Source organism: Salvelinus fontinalis, chromosome 31 (assembly GCF_029448725.1).
Source record: "Salvelinus fontinalis isolate EN_2023a chromosome 31, ASM2944872v1, whole genome shotgun sequence".
NCBI lineage: Eukaryota > Metazoa > Chordata > Actinopteri > Salmoniformes > Salmonidae > Salvelinus > Salvelinus fontinalis.
In genome coordinates, this window is record NC_074695.1 from 9,828,269 (window position 1) to 9,846,693 (window position 18,425).

Consider the following 18,425-nt stretch of genomic DNA (forward strand, 5'->3'; position numbering starts at 1 on the left):
ATGGTTTGTTGTCTGGTATTTTCGACCAAGTAGAGACTTATTTTTATACCCCACTCCAGTAGGTGGCAGTGTGTGCAGATGTAGGCTGTGTTTGGGACTGGCGACTAGAATGTTTGCGGAAGTGCCACAGTTTCCACGAGATAAGCAGGCATAGCCAGATATTTTTAAGCAAATTATATCTGGTCTAGTAGGAGAATCTTATTTGGGTGAATAAAATGGTTAATTCTGTCTATCCATGTTAGTTAGACACCTGGTTGTGGTTGAACACGTGGTGATATGTTAAATGGATGTAAGTTAGCGGAAAGGAGTATGCATCTAGATAGCTAAGGCGTTCGGTTCTGTATACTAGCCAAGGTTACTTTCCATTGCATTGTGGTTATTTCTGTTAGGTTACCTTTTTAGCTAGATCTGACTGAATAGAAGACCAGGGGGAGAAAAAATAAATAAAAATCAGCCCGATTTAGAGTTTTATTCAAGTAGTGTCTGGTAACCAGTGGTGAGCCTTCAGGTCTCCCTAATAGCCTCCAGGCTTGGCACAGTGTCTACATGCAAGCAGCGATGCCTGGATAAAACAGAGGCAGACACACAGGGCCTCGGCCCACAAAGACAAATGGGAGGGAGGAGAGGTTTAAAGAAGATATGGGTGATGTAGGTGACAAGGTCCCAGCTGGGCTCAGTTGAGAAACATCTATCCTAAAACTGAATCATAGGCATAGCCTGGTCCCACATCTGTTTAAGTGGCCATTCTGACAACCACCGCGAGACAGTTGGCGATGCAAAGATATCTGGGACCACCAGGCTATTGAAGGGTGCCTATCCTACTGTAGGATACCCGTTACTGTAGCGGAATGACATGATGTGCTGGTTAAAAGCACTGCCACAATGGTAGCTTACATGGTACACTAGCCACTTTCACCCTGTCAGTGATCGTTCCACACTGCATTTAAGATAATATCATATTTATCAAGTCATCACTCCACACACTCTAGGCCTAATGCCGACTGTCACCTTCCCTGTTTTCAGTGAAGAGAGGAGACTGAGCTGGGACACCATGCAGCAGATCAGGTGAAATGTTACTAAATAGTCAGAAAGAAATGTAATGTGTATGACATGTTTGATTGTCTGTCAGGTAGAAGAGGGAGTCATGTTAACTTTATTTCTTACATTTCTATCTGCATCTTTGTGAATGTTTTGCCTCAACGACTGACCACACCAATGACTCACCCCAGGTATCTGAAGCAGAAGCTACCAGAGGAATGGACCGTTGACCATATGGCCGAGGGCTTCTCTTTCCATCGTGACATCGTGACATCTTCCTCAGATCTTCCTCGGCGGGTCCTTCCTGGGGGTGGAGGTGGGACAGGGTAGGCGGCGGGTCCTTCCTGGGGGTGGAGGTGGGACAGGGTAGGCGGCGGGTCCTTCCTGGGGGTGGAGGTGGGACAGGGTAGGCGGCGGGTCCTTCCTGGGGGTGGAGGTGGGACAGGGTAGGCGGCGGGTCCTTCCTGGGGGTGGAGGTGGGACAGGGTAGGCGGCGGGTCCTTCCTGGGGGTGGAGGTGGGACAGGGTAGGCGGCGGGTCCTTCCTGGGGGTGGAGGTGGGACAGGGTAGGCGGCGGGTCCTTCCTGGGGGTGGAGGTGGGACAGGGTAGGCGGCGGGTCCTTCCTGGGGGTGGAGGTGGGACAGGGTAGGCGGCGGGTCCTTCCTGGGGGTGGAGGTGGGACAGGGTAGGCGGCGGGTCCTTCCTGGGGGTGGAGGTGGGACAGGGTAGGCGGCGGGTCCTTCCTGGGGGTGGAGGTGGGACAGGGTAGGCGGCGGGTCCTTCCTGGGGGTGGAGGTGGGACAGGGTAGGCGGCGGGTCCTTCCTGGGGGTGGAGGTGGGACAGGGTAGGCGGCGGGTCCTTCCTGGGGGTGGAGGTGGGACGGGGTAGGCGGCGGGTCCTTCCTGGGGGTGGAGGTGGGACGGGGTAGGCGGCGGGTCCTTCCTGGGGGTGGAGGTGGGACGGGGTAGGCGGCGGGTCCTTCCTGGGGGTGGAGGTGGGACGGGGTAGGCGGCGGGTCCTTCCTGGGGGTGGAGGTGGGACGGGGTAGGCGGCAGCTGCCTGGCTCTGGACAGCAGTAGTAGCACACCAGCCATGCCACCCAAAGGAAGTGGCACCGGTGCCTTGGTCCTCCTGACCAGCCAGAGTCTGATACCCAGGGAGGGGAGGATTGCCCTAGACCCATGACTATTGGAAACAGCCCTGCTCCTGCGGCCTCATTACCCACCCGCTCTCAACCGTACCCGCCCTGCACAGCAGACGCACCTCAGGACAAGAGAACTCTAGAGAGAGGAGGAGAAAGACGAGCAGATGGAGAGATGGGATGGAACGGCGTTATCAGAGGAAGAACTGGAGGCACTAATGCAGTCTACAAAGCCCTGGCCTGTGGTACATTATGGAAAATTGTTATTTTCTTCTGAGGGAAACTTCCTGTACAGAATCTGAAGTTCAGATGTTTATATTTTGATGATTTCTCTGTAATGTAGTAATATGCTAACTTTATTTAAAGATGACAATTACTGATAATGCCACATTTATCTGTTAAAGTTTGATTTTACATTCTTGTATCAAGTTGTTTTTCTGAACGTTAACAAAATAAAATCTACTCTTATGCAATATATATGAGCAGAAAACTTAAAGGAACAAGTTGATTTATTAGCCAATAACCCAAAGCAAAATCACCTCAAATATATTGAACTACACAGCAGATACAAAGATGTAACGATTCCAGAACTTTCTCACGTTGTATTATTACTTTATACAGCCATTTTAAAATGTAATAGATGTCACCTTTCAAATCTCAATACATAAAACCTTCATGAATGAATCATTCAGAACAAGTGTCTTCCTAGCGTTTCAGCAGCTACAGTACGTGTTGGCTTGACTCTGCCAATTGAGATTTCGCCAATTCTTTCCAACCTGTGCAAATGTGGGTATAGTAATGTACAAACCAAATATAGGTTGGATGAAACATTGCATTTGTCTGTTTCACAATGGACAAATGAAGCTGTATTGCATGATCAGGGAGTAAAATTAAATTGGGTTATGTTGTTTCCATTGCATTATGGGTAGAGGAGAAGTCTGAGGACTATTCTACAAAACAACAGGGTAGTTGGTATTGTAGGTCACCATGTAATGTCTTATTGGTTTGAATTCTTGGAATGGAATTGTTATTAACATTGCTCTTACTGTAGTTAGCCAATCATGGGGTGTCATTGACAACGTGTGGTAAGGATACACAGACAGATCTGATACTTAGAAACATCTAAACAGGCAGTACATACACTCGCCACTCGTTGGGAAGGCACAGACCCCACCCCCCTCCTAGACAGCCCCCCCCCCCCCCCTACTAGACAGACCCTACCCCCCCCCGCTACTAGACAGACCCTACCCCCCCCCCGCTACTAGACAGACCCTACCCCCCTCCCCCCCGCTTCTAGACAGACCCTACCCCCCCCCGCTACTAGACAGACCCTACCCCCCCCCGCTACTAGACAGACCCTACCCCCCCCCCGCTACTAGACAGACCCTACCCCCCCCCCCCGCTACTAGACAGACCCTACCCCCCCCCACCCGCTACTAGACAGACCCTACCCCCCCCCACCCGCTACTAGACAGACCCTATCCCCCCCCACCCGCTACTAGACAGACCCTATCCCCCCCCGCTACTAGACAGACCCTATCCCCCCCCCCCCCCCCCGCTACTAGACAGACCCTACCCCCTCCCCCCCCCCCCCCGGCTACTAGACAGACCCTACCCCGCCGCTACTAGACAGACCCTACCCCCATACTAGACACTTTACAAGCATTTGTGTATGTGACCAATAAAATGTGATTTAGATAACTATCCACACAATAAGTTACATTACTGCACTCAGAATCAATCAGATCATTCTAAATAAATAAAAGTCCACCATGTAAAAGGGACGTATAAGACACCAGAAGAGATAGGAAGAGGAAAGGATTGCACAACAAATGTTTTAAAAAAGCAAACTATTGAGAGAGAGAGAACATGTGACTCCACAGTATTTAAAGTAACCTAGTTCAAATGGGAAGCTATCAACCGTCTTGTTTTTCAACATTCAAGCACTGGTCATTTAGCTTCTACTGTACATTTATTATTCTAAAAACAGATTGTATCTGACTATAGTATTAGGAACAAATAGAAACGGCCTGTCAGGTGTATACTCCCAGTTGGGAGACAGGTCATTCTAAGGCCATCGTTCCAAATGGCCTTCCGAGGCTAGAATGACCCTAGTCTAGGTGAAACTTAAGTCAATGACATTTTTCAGGTAATGTGGTGACCATAATAAAATGTGTGATTCAGTAGTATCAGCTCATCATATTCAGATACGAGCGTACAGTACATACAGACAGAGGTGTGTTCTACACACCGAAAACAGGCACGCCAGTGGCAGAACGCCTGGACATCCATGCAACGTTGTTAGCTTAAAAAACTATTTCTTCTAACAAAATGGCTTCGTCAAAGATGTCCAGATCTCTGGAAATTACTACATTTCTAAAAATGTGCTCTTAGCGCCTGTGTTTACGTCGATAGATTCCTATAGTCCATCCTTCACACTACTTTCACCAGTGTAGGATTAGCTCACTATATTAAACATAAGCATCATTTATTTAGAGAAATGAGGCATGAGGCCAATAGCTATTTGTTATACTACATTTCCCCCCTCTGACTCAAACAGATGTTTTTTACAGCTTTAGGCAGTCACAACTGCATACAACATTTAGATAGACTTATTCTATTGTTCCAATATAGCCAAATCTTAACTTGAGATATAAAAAAAAAAACTAATTTTCACACCATTGACATCAATGCATGATTTAGGAGGTGAATGTTTGAGTTAGGTACAAATTTATCACGTTAGGATTTCGTCCCTTTAGAGGTTGATTCCAGCTATGAAAGCTTAGCGTGTTGATACAGTGGATCTTAACATGTTATTGCTATCCAACTTTAAATGCTTATAAAATATTTCCACTTGCATCTTATCATTTAGGCAAAAGAGTTAAAAAAATAGTTAAGAATAGGGTGGCTTGGTAGAATAATTTTACCAAGCCACAGTAACCAACTGCAACCTATTTACCATAGTCCCAACCCCAAATCACATCAATGAGAAATCTTTATGTAAATGCAGGGGAGGGGGAAAAAGGACAGGTCTTCAATAGAAACGTATACGTAATATTTCCCAAGATCCCCAGTCCCAAGCAATGGGAGAGGCATGAATAACCCGTAATGTCATGGTGCTGTGTACATTCACTTGTTTGAAGAGTCTAGCTACAGTAGATATTAAGAGAAACTCCCAATGACCATAAAACAGCTTCTAAAACAGCAGTTCCATGATTCCAGATTCACCAGCAGTCCAGAACCATCACATCATTCCGTTCCAACAGAAAAGGAACTTGGAGAATATTATTATTATTATTATTATTTTTAAATCACCCACAACACCACTGCTCTCCTGCTGAATTCTGGCTGTGTCTCACTCAGATCACATGATGAGAGCTGCACTAGAACAACTCTCCGCCAGGCGCTGGAAGGTCAGGGGTTAGAGGGAGGGAAGGAGGAAGTAGCAGGAGGCGAAGGAGAGAGCAGCAGCAGCGAGCCTCTGGTTGTACAGATAGAAGAAACGTGTTCTTCGATGTAGAGCAGTGAGCCTCAGGACAGACAAGAGACTAGATTCCCCTTGTAGCTGCAGGAGTCTCTGGGTTGTAAAGGACAGACAGGAGACTAGATTCCCCTTGTAGCTGCAGGAGTCTCTGGGTTGTAAAGGACAGACAGGAGACTAGATTCCCCTTGTAGCTGCAGGAGTCTCTGGGTTGTAAAGGACAGACAGGAGACTAGATTCCCCTTGTAGCTGCAGGAGTCTCTGGGTTGTAAAGGACAGACAGGAGACTAGATTCCCCTTGTAGCTGCAGGAGTCTCTGGGTTGTATAGGACAGACAGGAGACGAGAAGGTCCTCTTGGGAGCTGCATGTTCAACCTGTTACTCCAGAAGATCCTACAGAAGCACAGAGAACAAAAACATTTCTATGAAAGTGGACTTTTCACAGAAAGGACTGGAGAAAACACTGAGGCAATGGAAAGACAGCCATTCGCCCTACCTAAGTATTGACCTATATTGCATCTGTTTAATACGTGCTAAGGCCACACAAATAACCAAATAAAAAGGACGTGTAAGTGTTTCTATGGTAACATTACCTCGTCTGAATCGTCGTGGAAGTCGGCCATGTTGCTGGCCTGAGTGTGGTTGCTGTCTAGGGGTTCGTCTACTCCCTGGGCCTCGGCCTGCTGCTGTAGGACAGAGTAGCTGTGTACCAGGAACCTGGGGGAGCCAATCAAAACACAGATACACTGAGACCCTTAAAACACGATTGTTGTGCCAGAAACTAAACTGGCTTAGTATAGCTCGGCTCAGAATAGCTCGGATCATTAGAAGCCCTCTACAGCTCTCTTAAACTACTGATCAGCCTCTTTGCACTTCTTTGTGGATGTACAGTATCCCTTTACTTTTTACAGCCTTGTTCTAAAATTTATTAAATATGTCCCCCCCCCCCTCATCAATCTACACACAATACCCCATAATGACAATGCAAAAAAGGTTTTTATAAATGTTTGTAAAATGTATAAAAAATACAAAACTGAAATATCATATTTACATAAGTATTCAGACCCTTTATAAGTACTTTGTTGAATTACAGCCTCGAGTCTTCTTGGGTATGACGCTACAAGCTTGGCACACCTGTATTGGGGGAGTTTCTCCCTTCACCCCAGTCTGAGCAGGTTTTCATCAAGGATCTCTGTACTTTGCTCCATTCATCTTTCCCCTCAATCCTGACTAGTCTCCCAGTCCCTGCCACTGAAAAACATCCCCACAGCATAATGCTGCCACCACCTTGTTTCACCAAAGGGATGGTGCCAATTTTCCTCCAGGTGTGACACTTGGCATTCAGGCCAAAGAGTTCAATCTTGCTTTCATCAGACCAGATAATCTTGTTTTGGTACCCTTCCTCAGATCTGTGCCTCGATACAATTCTGTCTCAGAGCTCTACGGACAATTCCGTCGAACCACATGACCTGGTTTTTACTCTGACATGCACTGTCAACTGTTGGACCTTATATAGACAGGTATGTGCCTTTCCAAATCATGTCCAATCAATTGAATTAACCACAGGTGGACTCAAATCAAATTGTAGAAACATCAAGGATGATCAATGGAAACAGGATGCACCTGAGCTCAATTTCGAGTCTCGTAGCAAAGGGTCTGAATACCTACAGTGGGGCAAAAAAGTATTTAGTCAGCCACCAATTAGGCAAGTTCTCCCACTTAGTCTTCACACACTGTTGCTGGTATTTTGGCCCATTCCTCCATGCAGATCTCCTCTAGAGCAGTGATGTTTTGGGGCTGTTGCTGGGCAACACGGACTTTCAAATCCCTCCAAAGATTTTCTATGGGGTTGGGATCTGGAGACTGGCTAGGCCACTCCAGGACCTTGAAATGCTTCTTACGAAGCCACTCCTTCATTGCCCGGCCTGTGTGTTTGGGATCATTGTCATGCTGAAAGACCCAGCCACGTTTCATCTTCAATGCAAGGGCATTGAAGATGCATGCTTCCATGCTTCACAGTAGGTATGGTGTTCTTTGGATGCAACTCAGCATTCTTTGTCCTCCAAACACGACGAGTTGAGTTTTTGCCAAAAAGTTATACACTGCTCAAAAAAATAAAGGGAACACTTAAACAACACAATATAACTCCAAGTCAATCACACTTCTATGAAATCAAACTGTACACTTAGGAAGCAACACTGATTGACAATAAATTTCACATGCTGTTGTGCAAATGGAATAGACAAAAGGTGGAAATTACAGGCAATTAGTAAGACACCACCAAAACAGGAGTGATTCTGCAGGTGGTGACCACAGACCACTTCTCAGTTCCTATGCTTCCTGGCTGATGTTTTGGTCACTTTTGAATGCTGGCGGTGCTGTCACTCTAGTGGTAGCATGAGACGGAGTCTACAACCCACACAAGTGGCTCAGGTAGTGCAGCTCATCCAGGATGGCACATCAATGCGAGCTGTGGCAAAAAAGTTTGCTGTGTCTGTCAGCGTAGTGTCCAGAGCATGGAGGCGCTACCAGGAGACAGGCAAGTACATCAGGAGACGTGGAGGAGGCCGTAGGAGGGCAACAACCCAGCAGCAGGGCCACTACCTCCGCCTTTGTGCAAGGAGGTGCAATGCCAGAGCCCTGCAAAATGACCTCCAGCAGGCCACAAATGTGCATGTGTCAGCATATGGTCTCACAAGGGGTCTGAGGATCTCATCTCGGTACCTAATGGCAGTCAGGCTACCAAAGAAATGCCACCCCACACCATGACTGACCCACCGCCAAACCGGTCATGCTGGAGGATGTTGCAGGCAGCAGAACGTTCTCCACGGCGTCTCCAGACTCTGTCACGTCTGTCACATGTGCTCATGTGCTCAGTGTGAACCTGCTTTCATCTGTGAAGAGCACAGGGCGCCAGTGGCGAATTTGCCAATCTTGGTGTTCTCTGGCAAATGCCAAACGCCCTGCACGGTGCCGGGCTGTAAGCACAACCCCCACCTGTGGACGTCGGGCCCTCATACCACCCTCATGGAGTCTGTTTCTGACCGTTTGAGCAGACACATGCACATTTGTGGCCTGCTGGAGGTCATTTTGCAGGGATCTGGCAGTGCACCTCCTTGCACAAAGGCGGAGGTAGCGGTCCTGCTGCTGGGTTGTTGCCCTCCTACGGCCTCCTCCACGTCTCCTGATGTACTGGCCTGTCTCCTGGTAGCACCTCCATGCTCTGGACACTACGCTGACAGACACAGCAAACATTTTTGCCACAGCTCGCATTGGTGCCATCCTGGATGAACTGCACTACCTGAGCCACTTGTGTGGGTTGTAGACTCCGTCTCATGCTACCACTAGAGTGAGAGCACAGCCAGCATTCAAAAGTGACCAAAACATCAGCCAGGAAGCATAGGAACTGAGAAGTTGTCTGTGGTCACCACCTGCAGAACCATTCCTTTTTTGGGGGTGTCTTGCTAATTGCCTATAATTTCCATCTTTTGTCTATTCCATTTGCACAACAGCATGTGAAATTTATTGTCAATCAGTGTTGCTTCCTAAGTGGACAGTTTGATTTCACAGAAGTGTGATTGACTTGGAGTTACATTGTGTTGTTCAAGTGTTCCCTTTATTTTTTTTGAGCAGTGTATTTTGGTTTCATCTGACATTCTCCCAATCTTCTTCTGGATCATCCAAATGCTCTCTAGCAAACTTCAGACGGGCCTGGACATGTACTGGCTTAAGCAGGGGGACACGTCTGGCACTGCAGGATTTGAGTCCCTGGCGGCGTAGTGTGTTACTGATGGTAGGCTTTGTTACTTTGGTCCCAGCTCTCTGCAGGTCATTCACTAGGTCCCCCCGTGTGGTTCTGGGATTTTTGCTCACCGTTCTTGTGATCATTTTGACCCCACGGGGTGAGATCTTGCGTGGAGCCCCAGATCGAGGGAGATTATCAGTGGTCTTGTATGTCTTCCATTTCCTAATAATTGCTCACACAGTTGATTTCTTCAAACCAAGCTGCTTACCTATTGCAGATTCAGTCTTCCCAGCCTGGTGCAGGTCTACAATTTTGTTTCTGGTGTCCTTTGACAGCTCTTTGGTCTTGGCCATAGTGGAGTTGAGTGTGACTGTTTGAGGTTGTGGACAGGTGTCTTTTATACTGATAACAAGTTCAAACAGGTGCCATTAATACAGGTAACGAGTGGAGGACAGAGGAGCCTCTTAAAGAAGAAGTTACAGGTCTGTGAGAGGCAGAAATCTTGCTTGTTTGTAGGTGACCAAATACTTATTTTCCACCATAATTTGCAAATAAATTCATTAAAAATCCTACAATGTGATTTTCTGGCCTCTCATCTTTTTAAGTGGGAGAACTTGCACAATTGGTGGCTGACTAAATACTTTTTTGCCCCACTGTATGTAAATAAGGTATTATTATTTATACATTTGTAAAAAATCTAAAAACCTGTTTTCACTTTGTCATTATGGAGTTGTGTGTAGATTGATGAGGATTTTATTTATTTAATCAATTTTAGAATAAGGCTGTAACGTAACAAAATGTGGAAAAAGTCAAGTAGTCTGAATACTTTCCAAATGTATACTTGGCTACAACTGGACATACAGTACATTCCTTGGAAGAGTTTACTCTCTTGATCTAAAACCACATAATGAATCATAAAAACAGCTCTACTGTCCTGATTTAAAACATAATGAATCATAAAACAGCTCTACCGACCTGCCACCGCAGACATACTTCTTGACGATGAGGACCCCAGCTACGATTGCGAGCAGCATAATGATTAAAACAGTCACTATGATGGGTGCAGAGCTGGACAGATGGCCATCCATCTGTAGGAGCGGAGAGATACAGAGAGAGAGAGAGAGAGAGAGAGAGAGAGAGAAAGAGAGAGTAGAGTAAGACTTACAGAAATAAGTCATGTTAACATTACTACTGACAGTGATGCAGCATCACCTCCATAGTCATGTTATGCAGTGGTCAGTCATTGCATAACAGGACCAATGAGATCCATTGGTAGTCTGGGGAGTTTTGACTCCACCCCCAGCAGGCTAAACTGGTTGATAGAACGTCATTATGACGCAATTCAACTGGATGTAAATGACAGCTTTTCTGCTAGGGGTGGAGTCAAAACTCACCAGACTACCAATGGATTATGGTCCATCGTAGACCACGACCAATGAGATTCACTAACACATATATATTTCTACTAACCAGTAGTTCCTGAGGTCCCAGCAGATCACTGACACACCTCTTACTGAGGTCTATCTCTTTTCTCTCCGGCTGTGTTCCTCCCTCACACTTATCCCCAGGGATCTTCCTATAGCTGTGGACCAAGAGGACATGGTTAGTGGTCAGTCATGGTCACAAAGAGAGCATCTTCATGGAGGTGGTTTGGTGAGCCACACTTGTGTGATGAGTAGCTTTGTCTGAGACTTTGAAGGCTTGCGTTAGCTCCCCAAGCTAATGCCTAGGCTTTCACTCAGTGGGCTAACACGGTCTCGTTATGCACAGGAGACCCAGGTTGGAACAGAGACTAAAGCCTTACCCTCTGGTCTGCAGCAGCTCCTCCTTGCCTTGCAGACAGAACTCCAGAAGGTGGCCCTTCAGGTCCGGCTGCTCCACACACTCAGAGCTGTTCTCTTTACGATAGTATCCAAAGTCACTAAAGGGGGGCAGCGTGGAACAGGTTAGCCAGGGACAGAGAGACAGGGACAGAGACAGAGCAGGAGGGAGGGAGGGATAGACCGGGACAGACAACATTGTGAATTGTTTGTATGTTTCTAATGTGCTGACCTGAACAAAATAAATGAAGCTAATCTATACTAATCTGGTTTTATCTATTCTATCCTAGTTGAATCTAAATCTAGTTGAATCTATTCTAATCTAGTTGAATCTATTCTAATCTAGTTGAATCTATTCTAATCTAGTTGAATCTATTCTAATCTAGTTGAATCTATTCTAATCTAGTTGAATCTATTCTAATCTAGTTGAATCTATTCTAATCTAGTTGAATCTATTCTAATCTAGTTGAATCTATTCTAATCTAGTTGAATCTATTCTCCATTACAATACTGCAATATGCTCATGGATTTACAGTTTACAAACAACAGTTGAAGTAATTGAACCACTGACCACATGAAGTCATCCAGGGTGCAGGAGCAGGGGGTGGGTTGCTTGTTGACCTCATAGTCCCGTCCATTCCAGCAGACCGAGGCCTTCCTGAGACGCAGTAACTTCTCCTTATAACCCAGCATGCAGCCGTCGTTAGGGTCGCTGATGTCATCAGAGTGTGCCAGCCACTGCACGTAGTCCTGGTCCTCACCTGAGAAACAGACATGAGGCTTTAGCTCAGCAGGCTAACACAGCTCTTTGAGGTGTAAGAGAACCAGGTTTGAACCCCAGTCAGTCCCATCTATATTACATCAGTTTCCTTTAGACTGGTTATGCGGATGCATAACCAGGCCAATACAGTGCAGCTCAGGTTGGCTAAGTAGTGTGAAGTGTTCAGTTGTATATCCTGGTACTCACAGGTTCTAGTGAGCAGCTCTCTGAAGTCGACGGTGACTGATACCCAGTACTGACTGAGCAGAGCGTCTCTGTAGCCCCAGACACTGACGTTCATAGACCTCGCCCCCGGCTCCGCCGCTAGCCCTGAGAAGTGGATGGGATCGCTAGTGAACTGGTGAACGTGCCAGCACTGGCCCTCGTCTGTGGAAAACCTGACAGGAAAGAACACATTACCGTAAGTCAGAACATTTGCCACGGGGTGTGTTAAATCGTAACGTGGTTTTCTACGGAAGTCCTATCAGATGTTTCAGTTCTTTCATCTTTTTTTAGGCCTCTGCATTCTAGCCTGGATACCAGTCTTGTCTTACAGCAGAATAGGCTGAGACTGGGATCCAGGCTACCTGCGTCGCCTCGCCCTCTGAAATGACTCCCTGACCTATTCACTATATAGTTCACTACTTTTAACACAGAGCCCTTCCTTTTCCTATATAGTTCACTACTTTTAACACAGAGCCCTTCCTTTTCCTATATAGTACACTACTTAGAACAGAGCCCTTCTTTTGACACACAGACGTACTTGATGTCTTTGATGGGCTGAGTAGAGTGTTCCACGGCCACCAGGAGTCCACCAGAGTCCAGGATGGCATAGTGGTGAGGTCCCTCCAGGGCCTGCAGCCAGGTGTAACCTCCATCATCTGACACGAATACGTCAGGCTTCATCACAGAGATGGCATCGCCCACACTCCCTGAGGGTTAGGGGGTCAGAGGTCAAGTAAAAAGTGACAGCAAGGTGTAGGTCGTCTATGCCCATGAGGCATTTACAAGTTATATTCTTCAAGAATCAATGGCTATACAGTATATCATATTTTTAAGTAAAAAAATAAATAAATGAACCAATCCCAGACTGACCCTTTAAATTACATTATATGGGAAACCTTCAGCACAATTTGACCTGGAAGGAAAAACTCCCTGCTACCCGCCCGAGCTTCCCATGGCCCCAGCCTCAGTTCCCTGCTACACACCCGAGCTTCCCCTGGCCCCAGTTCCCTGCTACACACCCGAGCTTCCCCTGGCCCCAGCCTCAGTTCCCAGCTACACGCCCGAGCTTCCCCTGGCCCCAGCCTCAGTTCCCTGCTACACGCCCGAGCTTCCCCTGGCCCCAGCCTCAGTTCCCTGCTACACGCCCGAGCTTCCCCTGGCCCCAGCCTCAGTTCCCTGCTACACGCCCGAGCTTCCCCTTGCCCCAGCCTCAGTTCCCTGCTATGCGCCCGAGATTCCCCTGGCCTGCACCCCATCTACCCCCCCCAACTTTTCAACAAATACCTTAGTTACCTTATCCCTGTCTCCTAGTCTAAGTCTGCACATGGGTTCACCTGCTCCGCCCACCTAACAATTGTCATGGATAATGCCATATATATTATTGTCATGGATAATGCCATATATATTATTGTCATGGATAATGCCATATATATATTATTGTCATGGATAATGCCATATATATATTATTGTCATGGATAATGCCATATATATATTATTGTCATGGATAATGCCATATATATATTATTGTCATGGATAATGCCATATATATATTATTGTCATGGATAATGCCATATATATATTATTGTCATGGATAATGCCATATATATATTATTGTCATGGATAATGCCATATATATATTATTGTCATGGATAATGCCATATATATATTATTGTCATGGATAATGCCATATATATATTATTGTCATGGATAATGCCATATATATATTATTGTCATGGATAATGCCATATATATGTTATTGTCATGGATAATGCCATATATATGTTATTGTCATGGATAATGCCATATATATGTTATTGTCATGGATAATGCCATATATATGTTATTGTCATGGATAATGCCATATATATATTATTGTCGTGGATAATGCCATATATATATTATTGTCGTGGATAATGCCATATATATATTATTGTCGTGGATAATGCCATATATATATTATTGTCGTGGATAATGCCATATATATATTATTGTCGTGGATAATGCCATATATATATTATTGTCGTGGATAATGCCATATATATATATTGTCGTGGATAATGCCATATATATATATTGTCGTGGATAATGCCATATATATATATTGTCGTGGATAATGCCATATATATATATTGTCGTGGATAATGCCATATATATATATTGTCGTGGATAATGCCATATATATATATATTGTCGTGGATAATGCCATATATATATATTGTCGTGGATAATGCCATATATATATATTGTCGTGGATAATGCCATATATATATATTGTCGTGGATAATGCCATATATATATATTATTGTAATGGAATATATATATATTATTGTAATGCCATATATATATATTACTGTCATGGATAATGCCATATATATATATTACTGTCATGGATAATGCCATATATATATATTACTGTCATGGATAATGCCATATATATATTACTGTAGTGGATAATGCCATATATATATTACTGTAGTGGATAATGCCATATATATATATTACTGTAGTGGATAATGCCATATATATATATTACTGTAATGGATAATGCCATATATATATATTACTGTAATGGATAATGCCATATATATATATTACTGTAATGGATAATGCCATATATATATATTACTGTAATGGATAATGCCATATATATATATTACTGTAATGGATAATGCCATATATATATATTACTGTAATGGATAATGCCATATATATATATTACTGTAATGGATAATGCCATATATATATATTACTGTAATGGATAATGCCATATATATATATATTACTGTAATGGATAATGCCATATATATATATATATATTACTGTAATGGATAATGCCATATATATATATATATTACTGTAATGGATAATGCCATATATATATATATATTACTGTAATGGATAATGCCATATATATATATATATTACTGTAATGGATAATGCCATATATATATATATATTACTGTAATGGATAATGCCATATATATATATATATTACTGTAATGGATAATGCCATATATATATATATATTACTGTAATGGATAATGCCATATATATATATATATTACTGTAATGGATAATGCCATATATATATATATATTACTGTAATGGATAATGCCATATATATATATATATTACTGTAATGGATAATGCCATATATATATATATATTACTGTAATGGATAATGCCATATATATATATATATTACTGTAATGGATAATGCCATATATATATATATATTACTGTAATGGATAATGCCATATATATATATATATTACTGTAATGGATAATGCCATATATATATATATTACTGTAATGGATAATGCCATATATATATATATTACTGTAATGGATAATGCCATATATATATATATTACTGTAATGGATAATGCCATATATATATATTACTGTAATGGATAATGCCATATATATATATTACTGTAATGGATAATGCCATATATATATATTACTGTAATGGATAATGCCATATATATATATTACTGTAATGGATAATGCCATATATATATATTACTGTAATGGATAATGCCATATATATATATATATTACTGTAATGGATAATGCCATATATATATATATATTACGGTAATGGATAATGCCATATATATATATATATTACGGTAATGGATAATGCCATATATATATATATATTACGGTAATGGATAATGCCATATATATATATATATTACGGTAATGGATAATGCCATATATATATATATATTACGGTAATGGATAATGCCATATATATATATATTACGGTAATGGATAATGCCATATATATATATATTACGGTAATGGATAATGCCATATATATATATATTACGGTAATGGATAATGCCATATATATATATATTACGGTAATGGATAATGCCATATATATATATATTACGGTAATGGATAATGCCATATATATATATATTACGGTAATGGATAATGCCATATATATATATATTACGGTAATGGATAATGCCATATATATATATATTACGGTAATGGATAATGCCATATATATATATTACGGTAATGGATAATGCCATATATATATATTACGGTAATGGATAATGCCATATATATATATTACGGTAATGGATAATGCCATATATATATATTACGGTAATGGATAATGCCATATATATATATTACGGTAATGGATAATGCCATATATATATATTACGGTAATGGATAATGCCATATATATTACGGTAATGGATAATGCCATATATATTACGGTAATGGATAATGCCATATATATTACGGTAATGGATAATGCCATATATATTACGGTAATGGATAATGCCATATATATTACGGTAATGGATAATGCCATATATATTACGGTAATGGATAATGCCATATATATTACGGTAATGGATAATGCCATATATATTATGGTAATGGATAATGCCATATATATTATGGTAATGGATAATGCCATATATATTATGGTAATGGATAATGCCATATATATTATGGTAATGGATAATGCCATATATATTATGGTAATGGATAATGCCATATATATTACGGTAATGGATAATGCCATATATATTACGGTAATGGATAATGCCATATATATTACGGTAATGGATAATGCCATATATATTACGGTAATGGATAATGCCATATATATTACGGTAATGGATAATGCCATATATATTACGGTAATGGATAATGCCATATATATTACGGTAATGGATAATGCCATATATATTACGGTAATGGATAATGCCATATATATTACGGTAATGGATAATGCCATATATATTACGGTAATGGATAATGCCATATATATTACGGTAATGGATAATGCCATATATATTACGGTAATGGATAATGCCATATATATTACGGTAATGGATAATGCCATATATATTACGGTAATGGATAATGCCATATATATTACGGTAATGGATAATGCCATATATATTACGGTAATGGATAATGCCATATATATTACGGTAATGGATAATGCCATATATATTACGGTAATGGATAATGCCATATATATTACGGTAATGGATAATGCCATATATATTACGGTAATGGATAATGCCATATATATTACGGTAATGGATAATGCCATATATATTACTGTAATGGATAATGCCATATATATATATTATTGTAATGGATAATGCCATATATATATATTATTGTAATGGATAATGCCATATATATATATTATTGTAATGGATAATGCCATATATATATATATTATTGTAATGGATAATGCCATATATATATATATTATTGTAATGGATAATGCCATATATATATATATTATTGTAATGGATAATGCCATATATATATATATTATTGTAATGGATAATGCCATATATATATATATTATTGTAATGGATAATGCCATATATATATATATTATTGTAATGGATAATGCCATATATATATATATTATTGTAATGGATAATGCCATATATATATATATTATTGTAATGGATAATGCCATATATATATATTATTGTAATGGATAATGCCATATATATATATATATATTATTGTAATGGATAATGCCATATATATATATTATTGTAATGGATAATGCCATATATATATATTATTGTAATGGATAATGCCATATATATATATATATTATTGTAATGGATAATGCCATATATATATATATATTATTGTAATGGATAATGCCATATATATATATATATATTATTGTAATGGATAATGCCATATATATATATATATATTATTGTAATGGATAATGCCATATATATATATATATATTATTGTAATGGATAATGCCATATATATATATATATATATATTATTGTAATGGATAATGCCATATATATATATATATATATATTATTGTAATGGATAATGCCATATATATATATATATATTATTGTAATGGATAATGCCATATATATATATATATTATTGTAATGGATAATGCCATATATATATATTATTGTAATGGATAATGCCATATATATATATTATTGTAATGGATAATGCCATATATATATATTATTGTAATGGATAATGCCATATATATATATTATTGTAATGGATAATGCCATATATATTATTGTAATGGATAATGCCATATATATTATTGTAATGGATAATGCCATATATTTGTTATTGTAATGGATAATGCCATATATATGTTATTGTAATGGATAATGACATATATATGTTATTGTAATGGATAATGACATA

The 18,425-nt window shown here is 40.9% G+C and overlaps 2 protein-coding genes across 2 annotated transcripts in view; one reads left to right on the forward strand and one right to left on the reverse strand.

Moving 5' to 3' along the window:
* Positions 1–109: 109 nt before the first annotated feature.
* LOC129829514 (neugrin-like) lies at positions 110–2,865 on the forward strand. Its single transcript, XM_055891242.1, has 4 exons — positions 110–648; positions 1,024–1,065; positions 1,230–1,364; positions 2,327–2,865. The coding sequence occupies exons 1-4, from the start codon at positions 611–613 to the stop codon at positions 2,481–2,483; spliced, it is 372 nt and encodes a 123-aa protein (XP_055747217.1). The 5' UTR covers positions 110–610; the 3' UTR covers positions 2,484–2,865.
* Positions 2,866–4,652: 1,787 nt separating this feature from the next.
* The window catches only part of LOC129829507 (sortilin-like), a 35,445-nt gene continuing 21,672 nt past the window's right edge, over positions 4,653–18,425 (reverse strand). Inside the window, exons 12-19 of the mRNA XM_055891229.1 lie at positions 12,751–12,919; positions 12,195–12,385; positions 11,799–11,988; positions 11,212–11,328; positions 10,878–10,989; positions 10,383–10,495; positions 6,256–6,379; positions 4,653–6,055 (exon numbers count right to left, since the gene is read on the reverse strand). Of these exons, the coding sequence (XP_055747204.1) occupies positions 6,041–6,055; positions 6,256–6,379; positions 10,383–10,495; positions 10,878–10,989; positions 11,212–11,328; positions 11,799–11,988; positions 12,195–12,385; positions 12,751–12,919 (1,031 nt within the window). The 3' untranslated portion in view covers positions 4,653–6,040. The remainder of the gene's footprint in view (positions 6,056–6,255; positions 6,380–10,382; positions 10,496–10,877; positions 10,990–11,211; positions 11,329–11,798; positions 11,989–12,194; positions 12,386–12,750; positions 12,920–18,425) is intronic.

Excerpts from the sequence above, each read along its gene's own strand:
- LOC129829514 (XM_055891242.1), top strand. The coding sequence starts at position 611 with ATGGGAGGGAGGAGAGGTTTAAAGAAGATATGGGTGAT. Across the intron at positions 1,066-1,229 it reads GACACCATGCAGCAGATCAG|GTATCTGAAGCAGAAGCTAC; the intron begins GTGAAATGTTAC and ends GACTCACCCCAG. Across the intron at positions 1,365-2,326 it reads GGGGGTGGAGGTGGGACAGG|AGAGGAGGAGAAAGACGAGC; the intron begins GTAGGCGGCGGG and ends AGAACTCTAGAG.